Below are 10,388 nucleotides of genomic sequence, written 5' to 3'. Positions count from 1 at the left end.
TTAAATGTCTTTAGTTATTAAATACAATATATCATAATTGATTTTGATTCTATAGTGTTAAATGCTACACAGCTACCAACCTTTCTCCACAAAAATAAAAAAAAGCTAAATCTGTATTTTATTATTTTCCTGTGTTATGCTTTTGTAGACACATTGTTTTGTTACATACTTAAAAAAATATTTTTTTCCTATTGCTGTCTATGTTTCATGTGGGATTTAAAATCTCTCTCTCTTTGTTTCTGTCAAACGCTATATCGTTTGTTTTTTGTATGTTGGGACAACTATATCGTGGATTTACTATTATAATAATTAACTTGATATAGCACCTTTCATAACCTTCAAAGGAAGCTGAGGGGCTTTACAATGGGAAATAAAAAACAATAAGTATTAAAAAAGGGGCAGTAAATATGTAATAATAGAAACTTAATAAAATAAAATAATAATAAAATAAAAAAAACAAGCTGATAATGGTAAAAAAAATATATATCTAAACCATTTAATAAGTATGCAAGATATGAAAAAAATCTACAAGTATTATATTTAAAGCAAGATTTAAAAAAATAAGTTTTGGGCTTTTCCTAAAATAAAATAAAATGAATAAAAAAAGAATAAAATCAAACAAAACACATGATCTCCCCATATTTGGGCCAGCTTTAAACAAGGCTTCACGTGTGCTTGACGTTTACTGTTGACCAATATGTGCTGACAAACATGTGGCATCTCTCTCCGGTGGCGTGTATTCAGTGTAAAACATTAAAGCACCACATTATCCATGTAAACTTAAGTTAACAAACAACCAAACTTCGACAACAAAACCCCACCCAGTTTTATAAGGGGGTCCTCATTGGCCCGCGCGTCTGTAAATCCGTTCCCTCTCTATTTGGCTCCTGCCATTGGTCGGCGGTGACGACAATCGCGAGACGTGCACCCGCCCACCGAGCGGATCAAGTTTGAATGAACAACAGCAGTCTGTTCTGGAGGTGGTAGTTGCATTTGCAGTAATTATTTAAAAAAAAGTGTGTTATCATATCGCGGGCGCGCTGATCCGAGGATGGACATGAAGAAAAGAATTCATCTAGAGTTGCGGAACCGCACTCCGTCAGATGTAAGTCGGCCTCAACATCTCGCTGGTTTAAAATGTTTCACTCTCAGCTTAATGGAGAATCTTTTCGTGTGATGTCTTGGCGTGGGGATACAAAGTTTCCTGCAAGTTAAAAAAGATGATGGAGGCGTCGGGTCACATTGTTGCTTTTGCAGAACATGTTTACAGTCGGCAGGTGCTGCAGGGACGCTGGTTGAACTTTTGTGCACGTCTTTGATGTGCAGTTTGAGAATGCAGCACAGCTTTTTTTTATGCCAGCGGTATAAACAAGGCAAGCAGTATGAGGAGCCATATTTGTAACTTTTGATCTACGAACGCGCCCCTTTCTTTCTTTCTAAACCTCCCCCGTGTTGTTGCATTTGCTTTGATGTGCTATCTGCATGCTTTGCATTCACATAAACATTTTTAAGCTGTGCACTTGGCGCGTTAAGGATGCGGATACTCAAAGTCATGACATTATCAATGATGCATAAAGATCACAGCCTCGTATTATCGCCTTACAACTGCATCCTGCACCTCAAACAGTCCACTTGAACTCGTTTATTCTTGCCGGAAAGCAGTGCAGCGGTACGGTGGAGAGAGCCTGCAGCCCACCGTGCATGCAGCCGACAACCGGAGACTCAGTGCGCACAGATGGCCGAGAGAAAGCGCTGTTAGCCCGGACTGTTATGAGCCAGCAGGCTGGATGAAAACACGGCAGAGATGCGCACATTATAAACACGCCCGCACTGTTATTAACTACCAGGCGCTCAATCAGCTGTTTGGTGTTTTTTCGAGCAGCCACAATGAAAACAAATGGTCGAGCCGCGTTGTTGCTCTAGTTTTCCAGAACTAGGACAAGCCGCCATTTTACCGAGAAACAAAGGCAATCCGAAATACACCGAATATCCCGTTCACTCGACACAAACGACGGACGGTTCATCATACCTTCTTATTAACAGAAGTACATAACACGCCTTCAATCCAATCGGCAAACTGTTTAGCACAAGCAACAATGAAACGTTTTGCCTGGCAGCTATCTAATCTGCCTCAGCTGCCCCTCCTACTCACAAATGACCCTGTGCACGACTCGTAGGTCTGTTTCTGCCTCCGACTTGTTTTCGCTCTGAACCATTCATCTCTTATTGCGTTTTCACTCGGTTTTTAACGTAGATAAACGCCTCGCGGTGTCTGTTTCTGGTGGAAAAGTATTAAAATGTGATATTTACGTAATGCACGGAGAGCCAATGCATCGCGATAACTATGAAATGTATCTACGGATTATTGATGGACTGTATTTTTTTATTTATTTTTTTATAGTTCCGCTCCTCAGTGCTGATTGGCTGAGTCACGTTCATGGCCGCGGTAAAATATCCGATAACAGCACACCTGTGACCGCATATCGGTCTATTTAAATATCAATGCGCAGAGCCAAAACCAACTCACACTGTACAGTAGTATATAATATAGGTCTGTTTGTCAAGGACACGTTGTTATCTGTTAGGCCTGCATGATTTGGATTATATTATTAGTTAAAATGATATTCGAGGGAATTGTCATTTTTGCGTTATTTATATATTATTATAACAATTATTTATTATTTAAAAAAATATTAAATTTTTTAAATTTGTTTTGAGAGGATCTACATCAAAGAATAGGGTTTGTGGGTTACATCTTGCAACATTTAATCAGATTAAAATTTGACTGATATTGCAATATATGATGTTGGAGGGAATGATCATTTGCCTTATGTTTCAAATTCTTATTGGAAAATATTAAAACAATCATGTTGTGAATTGATTTAAATTAAAAAAAATGTTTATTATTATTATTATTATTATTTTTTTGCAAGGTACTATACCAAAGAGTATGGTTTGTAGGTTTGGGCGTCTTGCAGAACCACAATAATTAATACAGCACGGTTTTTTTACACATATTTTGCCTCCGATGATTTGAATATTGCACTAGTCCATGTAGCAATTTTAATGAAATTTTGATTACTTGTTCATCCTGATTATCTGTTTAACAGTACTTTGCTTTTGTTTTTAATTATTTCTATTTAACGTGGGATGTAATCAGTTAAAGCTTCAATTATTACTATTAAAATGTACAAAAAGTAAAAATATATACAGAAAAGGCCACTTCAGGAAAATATATAATTTGCTTATATTTATTGATGTATTAATGTGTAGGTTATAAAGGTGAAGCTTCTGCTGGGTGACATAACCTAAAATATTGCATCATAATTTATTAGATGATCATTTATTAGAGGATTATATTCTGTTGAATATTTGCCTCCCAAATGTTGTGAATTCAGATATAAAGTAACCTTTTTATTGTAAATGTTTTAACCTTGAAATATCTTAAACTTAATATTCAACTTCTGTCCAGACAGAAAGCAAATGCATACTTAACACATTTTCTGCACTCTGTATTTGACCTTTTTATAAATATTGAAAGAAATTAAATAAATGCTGACCGGATGTTTTTGTTTGTTCTCAAGGTCAAAGAACTGGTTCTAGACAACTGTCGCTCGAACGAAGGAAAGATCGAGGGTCTAACAGACGAGTTTGAGGAGCTGGAGTTTCTAAGCACAATCAACGTTGGACTGACGACGGTTGCCCACTTGCCGAAGCTAAATAAACTCAAAAAGGTGGGTGTTTTTCCTGCACAAAACAAGTCTGTGACGTAAGGCTTTTTAGAGGTTTCATATTTTGATGTGTTTCATTTTTCAACAGCTTGAACTCAGCGATAACAGGATCTCAGGAGGGTTGGAAGTTCTGGCAGCGAAATGCCCCAACCTCACACATCTCAACCTCAGTGGCAACAAGATTAAAGACCTCAGCACAATAGAACCGTTGGTAAGTGAGGCACGGGATAAAAAAATATAGAGAAAAAAAGAGCTCATTATACAAATCAGTATTGATATACAAACTTTTGATTTTTCTTTTGACAGAAAGAATTGGGGACCCTGAAAAGTCTAGATCTGTTCAACTGTGAAGTGACAAACCTGAACGAATACAGAGACAACGTGTTCAAGCTACTACCCCAGCTCACGTACCTGGACGGCTACGACAAAGACGACAAAGAGGCGCCGGATTCTGACGCCGAGGTCTACGCAGAGGGCCTGGATGATGACGAGGAAGATGAAGACGGTGAGTTTGTCACCTCATGTGCCCTTTTATAGCATCTGTTAAAGTTTGAACATTTGGCTAATAAGTGGTTTTATCCAGATGTAGACGAAGAAGAGTACGATGAAGATGCAGCGCCAGGAGACGAGGAGGAGGAAGAAGGAGAGGAAGATGAAGAGGAGAATGAAGAAGAGGAAGAGGAGGACCTCAGTGGAGAGGTGAGAATAAATAAGATGTTATAATGGTTAAAAATACTCTGCCTGACTTAATTTTGACTAACTTTGTCTTTTCTGCTATTTCTTAAAAAGGAGGAAGAGGAGGAAGATTTGAATGACAGGGAGGTCGACGATGAGGATGATGAAGGTGAGTAACATAGTCGCTGACTGACTTATAAAGTAACCGTTTAGATGCTCGTTATGTTTATCCAAAGAATACATATTCATACATTTGAACCAATGTTTTTGAGGCTGTGATGAGCTGCTGGTTGACATAGAAATGGCACGCATTGACGGGTAGAAAGGGGCTAAAAGCTCTAAACTTAAAAACCAGAAGAATAAATACAGTGGTATTAAAACCGCAGGAGGAAAAAACAGGCAGAGCAGCATTATGTGAATAATGAACAGAAATTATACCGACAACGTGCGCCGTGCAGAGGCGACTTGAGATTGACACGTTTATGTTAAACTTAAAACAGCATTTTGTTTTTTCGTCTTCTGAAATGTTCTGAAGCAGCACTGAAGCTCTTCTATTCCCTTTATCGGTGCTTTTTGGTAGAAAAGAATCTTTGGATACTCAAACATTCAAGTTGTCAAGTTAAGATATCACTTAATTTAGTCAGTTTTCCACACTTCATGCACAAAACCTGCTTAGAGTTGGTACATAGTATATATATATTTAGGACTCGGGTGATTCAGAAAACTTTATTGTTCGTCACAAAGGGATGTAAATGTGTCACGTTGCGTACAGTTTGAGCCAGCATCGCTGTCGTCATGTCGCAAAAAACCTGAAAGAGAAGTTTTTAAGAGGAAACAATGATTTGCTTCATGTGTCTTTTAAATGTTATTTTGTAGAAGAAGAGCGAGGCCAGAAGAGAAAAAGGGAACTTGACGAAGAAGGGGAGGAGGATGAAGACGATTGAGAGTCCTCTTGAAGCTAAGTCGTGAACTGTTTTAAACTTGTATCTCCCAGTCACTTCCCAACAACCCCATGTATTATTCCCCCAGTTTCATATTGCAGTAGGAGTGGTTTTTGTTATTGGCCAGTCAGGTAGACGGGGTTGTCTGGAGAAATAAGTTAAATTTATGTACCTTTGATGCTCCCGTGTTCCAGTCTTACGGTCCACTTTTAACTGCTCTGTGGACACCGATTTTGTAATATCGAATAATAGCAAAGATAAACCTTTTTAAGAAATGTTTTTTCTTTTCTCACTGTTTGTGTAAGACCAGTTTCTGATGACTTATGTATTTTAAGACCTTCCCCCCCCTTCAAAAGAAAAAAAAACAAAATGATACAAAAAAAGAGTGCATGTCTAATACATTTTAAAGTCAACTACTGGATTTCATGTATGGCTGTCTTCTCCTCGTCTTATTTTTGCATTGTACTTTTTCTTTTCTTTCTTTTTTTTTTAATGTAAGTTATGTATTTGTAGTGTCACCAGTATGCCAATACTCTCTGCTGTCCTGGTGTGAAACTTGTGTCTGAACATGCACAGTGTGACCCTCACAGGGCATATTTTTAAATCATAGCAAAATAATGTCTGCCCTTGTCAAAGCCGCTCCTCCTCCTTAAACCCTCAGCTTTGATAGTTCGGAAATTACGTGTTCTTGTAAATAATGACCAAATCTATTTTTTTGTATTCTCTTTGATGACGGCAGACATTGAACAGACATCTGAGGTGAAACTATGAATTGTAATAAGATATTAAATATGTATGCTGCTTTATCTAAAATACGCAGTGTGAAATTTCTTGAATTTGAACATAACTTTGTATGCATAATCTTTCCATGAAGAGAAATGTTCAACATCAGAACTCATTTATCGCTTTTATCCATGTTCTTTTCTGTGACACACAGGTGGCAATGTTTGAATTTGTGGTGGTAGAGTAGAGAAGTACTTGATATAAAATGGAGGGTACAACCGCAACTTATGTGCATTGAAAATTTATTGTTTCAAAGTGTAAACTCTGGAAAACGGTCAGTTATTTGGACTTTGTTTTCACTATTATACGTACTGGTCAAATTGGCCTACCTCAGTGAGTTTTCACTCTATGTTAAATCCACTGTCATCAGCCAAATTGTTTTCTTTTTCCCTCCCATTCACTTCAATAAATCCCTTTTATATATGTTTTGAAGTTTGTGGTCCTTGTGCAACACATTTAAACCAAATAGTGACAGGATTCCTGATCTAGATCATCAAGTATCGATGATGGAAAACTGATCTAGGATGCTTTTTTTCTCCAGACTGAGATGTAATACTGTTTACTCTATACTGAACAAGACTTACAGAACCCTCAAAAGACCAAACTCTCAACTTTAAACCGGGTTTACTTGTTGAAAAGGTCAGTGCCAAGCAAATTCAGAGAAACTTGTCCGAGCCAAAATGCCCTTCAACAACTGTACACACGAAGAACATTTGTCACATTAAAAACCTTTCTGTCCTGCTAGCCTACGTTTTCAAAGATTGACCACTTAAAGGCACAGTTCACCCCCAAATCAAATATGTTTCCTCTTAGCCACAGTGCTTTTTATCAGCCTAGATTGTGTTTGTGCGAGTTGTAGAGTGTTGGAGACATCAGCTGTAGAGATGTCTGCCTTCCCTTGAACATAAGGGAACGATACAGCACTTTACTTGTGGTGTCAAAACCCCCAAAAAACTAAAGCAATGCCTCTTCCCAAAAATCATGAACTGGTTTCTCAAGACAACCCACGGAGCTTGCACTAAAGTTTCATGTAGGAACTCTATCTGAAATAAAATAGTTCCTACATGAAACTGTTCAATACACATTTTGTGGATTATCTTGAGTAACCAGGTCAAGATTTCTGGAAAGAGACATTGCTGTTGAGTTAAATTAAATGTATTTCCCTGCACTTTGAGCATCAAGTGAAGCGTCATCTAGTTCCCTTATATTCACGTGAAGGCAGACATCTCTACTGCTGATATCTCCAATCATCTTCAACTCATCACTACAGGTATGAGAAATAATGTGTATTTTTGATTTTGGGGTTGAACTGTCCTACTAAGTCCTTAGTGCACCTACACAAGAAACCCTGAAACAACACAACTCCAGCCCAACTTCACCTGTCTCCACTGTAGCTGATTCATCTCTGGCAGATCTTTTTCCCACTGTCTACTTTCACTGTTATTTTTCCTGCAAGAAACATTCACATTTACTATCAACATGTCAACAGTTCAAGTCTACATAAAAGTGGTTCTCTCTCTTTTTTGATTGTTTTAACTGAAGCTATAAAGCTTTGGACCCTTTATGTCCCCACTACAATGTGATCAGTACAAGACTTACATTTTATTCATTCTGTGTATAAAGTCCATTCAAATGCATTCAGCCAAACTTGTTTTTTCTTTTCTCAGTCCATAAGGAGCAGAATCAGTAATAAGGTGAGGCTGAATGTGATTGTTTATCAGAATCTTTTGTAACTGCTTGAACCTCATTGGTCTAATTGAGCCAATCGACTGTTATTCATGTGCCCACTTCTCTTCAGGGTGTTTTTGACACTTAAAATTACAGTTTGTATATTAATTACACACGGAGCTCCCTTCAATTCTTCAACTGAAACATTGACGAATACATAAACAGAGAAAATTCTTGATGAATTAAAGAAATTTGAGGCCACATTTAACAACAGCAAAATTACACCAAAGCATCCATTTCTAACTCTCACACAACTTGTCTCGTATATCCAGTCCTATGCTCACTACTTTGCATATTTTTAACACTTGTCTATGGCTTGCAAAGGCGCACTGCGAGTCCTTGACAGTCCAGGTGAGTATATGTGTTTTAAATGTTAAGATTTAAGTGAAAATAGGTTTTTCGGAAGTACTGAGCCTATGACTGGAAAACAAGACTTGGATTATTCTGCACGAGCTGTGTTGGAGATTATAAATGGATGTTTTAACAATGTTTTGCTGCTGTTAAAGCTGGCCTCTGCTTACTTCAACTCATTAAGGATTTACTAAATTTTCAGCTGTTTTGGGAGTCTCCATTCACCATGATGGCATGTAAGAAAACATGTTTTTTAAGAATTCAAGGTAAAATGTGATGAGTAATTGATACGCAAATGGACATTTTAAGGGCAAATTATTCCTTAAAATTTTCCGGATAAATGTTATAATTGAGGCATTTAAACTGCGTATGTTGATGGTACAAGTGGAGGAGAGGCAGATGACCGGGAGTCTCTGGAGCAAAAGTACATATCTACAGTTAAACACATCTCACTAATAGTGATATACATAGTTTAGATGTAAAAGGATGGTTACTATTACAGTTCTCTGCACTGTTAGGAAGATTATATTTTTTCTACCTTATCTGAAGTTATGTTGTTGGAGTCAAAGAACTAATACCATATAATGTACAGTTTCACACTTGCACCATTTCAACCGGAAACATTCAGCAAAATCTATCAAGCATCACAATCATTACTTGCGCAGCCACATCGTACAAAAACAATGGGATTAACAAATATACATGTTATTAGCCTAAAAGGTAAAATGTGACAAATAAATAGAAGCAAATATACATTACCCCCCTCATCCTCTAAATTAGCCCTAAAAACCAAAAACAGCCAGCAAAGCTTCCCTTGAGACTATATTTGAGTTATGCAAGTCCACCACCTCTGGATCCATGTCCCCCTGCTGCTTTCCCACTATTTATATAAAGAATAAAATACTAAAAGTGAGTGAAGTATCCACTCTCCTTGAGAAGAAAGACTGCATGTGGGAAGATATTTGTGATGTCAACTTATAGCCAGCAACATCTGTGGGTGAGAAAAGAAGTTACGGGGTAAGCAGCTCTGTGAAAAACATGATCCATGTCTGCAAAAAGCTCGTCTCATCTGTCAGGTGCAAAAGTACTTCACATGTCAGCCATTTTGAGATGATGCTGCAGCTCGCTGCAAACCGTTTCTGCAGCAGGGTGTAAGGCCTTGAGGAAAGGAAAACAGGAGCCTGTGACAGTCTTTTTATCCTCCAGTTTTGCCTCGGCAAATAACAGAATTAGATGGTGGTTTGGTCATTACAGGAGGACGAGTGTGGGGGCTTTGTTCAAGGTTTTGCCACGTGAATGATAGGGTAGGCACAGTGAGACAAACACTCAGGAGGTCTGGCAGAAAATATGCAATAACTGATCAGACACTTGAGTGTGCTAGATCATTAATAAGTTGTAAAAACAGATAATACCTTAACGGATTGGGTCTCAAACCTTTCCTATCACCAATTTCATGTTAAGGTGGCAATCCATGAACACTTCCATTACTTATCATTGTTACCATATTCCAGTAATTGCACCAGTTAAGATATTATCCAACACTTATATTATTGTGCACTAAGCAGGGCAGCAGGAATGAAGTTAATATATCAAAAAAGAGGCGTAGGAGGGCTCAGAAGCTTGTCGGAGGTCAGAATATTTGGGGGCAAAGGGAGCAGCTTTGCCAGTCCAGGAGGCAGAGAGGTCAAACGTTGTTGGGGCTAACGTTCTTCAGGTTGTTGAGCTCCAGCTCCAGCTGGCGTATCCGCACGTCTTTTGTGGTCAGCTCCTCTTTCAGCCGCCGCAGCTCATCCTGCTGCCGGAAGAACATCCGCAGGAGCTACGTAAAGAAAAACAATAGCTAATGTATGTGAAAACGACGCTGTTACATACAAGTATGAAAAACTGATGCTAGTACAGGAAATTGGGGGAATTTACAGTGATGGGAAACATTTTGAAGTCACTTACTTAAGTTATTTTACTTCACACATTATTCATACATCATAACAGCCCCACACCCACTGAAGAGGTAAATTTATTCTGTATTTTTAAAAAAACATAATCTTTTATTTATTATTATTATTATTATTGTTATTATTATTAACAATTTATTTGTGATATAATCCAAAGCTTCTCCATGGACCCCGAGGTGAGACTGTTTGTCAATTACTGTTTCAAAGGTACAAAATAATTTTGAATC

At 37.9% G+C, this 10,388-nt stretch overlaps 2 protein-coding genes across 5 annotated transcripts in view; one reads left to right on the top strand and one right to left on the bottom strand.

Annotated features, from left to right (window-relative positions):
* The first annotated feature begins 902 nt into the window (after window positions 1-902).
* Window positions 903-6,553, top strand: anp32a (acidic (leucine-rich) nuclear phosphoprotein 32 family, member A). Its single transcript, XM_059347104.1, has 7 exons — window positions 903-1,105; window positions 3,585-3,734; window positions 3,820-3,942; window positions 4,038-4,236; window positions 4,315-4,430; window positions 4,521-4,575; window positions 5,283-6,553. Exons 1-7 carry the CDS (start codon window positions 1,052-1,054, stop codon window positions 5,348-5,350), a joined length of 765 nt encoding a protein of 254 aa, XP_059203087.1. The 5' UTR covers window positions 903-1,051; the 3' UTR covers window positions 5,351-6,553.
* Window positions 5,114-10,388, bottom strand: part of coro2ba (coronin, actin binding protein, 2Ba) — a 58,061-nt gene continuing 52,786 nt past the window's right edge. For all 4 annotated transcript variants that reach the window (XM_059347047.1, XM_059347048.1, XM_059347049.1 and 1 more), the window contains one exon: window positions 5,114-10,028. In XM_059347047.1, coding sequence (XP_059203030.1) covers window positions 9,894-10,028 — 135 coding nt within the window. In that variant the 3' untranslated portion in view covers window positions 5,114-9,893. The remainder of the gene's footprint in view (window positions 10,029-10,388) is intronic.

Source organism: Centropristis striata, chromosome 2, assembly GCF_030273125.1.
Source record: "Centropristis striata isolate RG_2023a ecotype Rhode Island chromosome 2, C.striata_1.0, whole genome shotgun sequence".
Classification (NCBI taxonomy): Eukaryota; Metazoa; Chordata; class Actinopteri; order Perciformes; family Serranidae; genus Centropristis; species Centropristis striata.
This window is presented reverse-complemented; position numbering and strand designations above follow the sequence as displayed.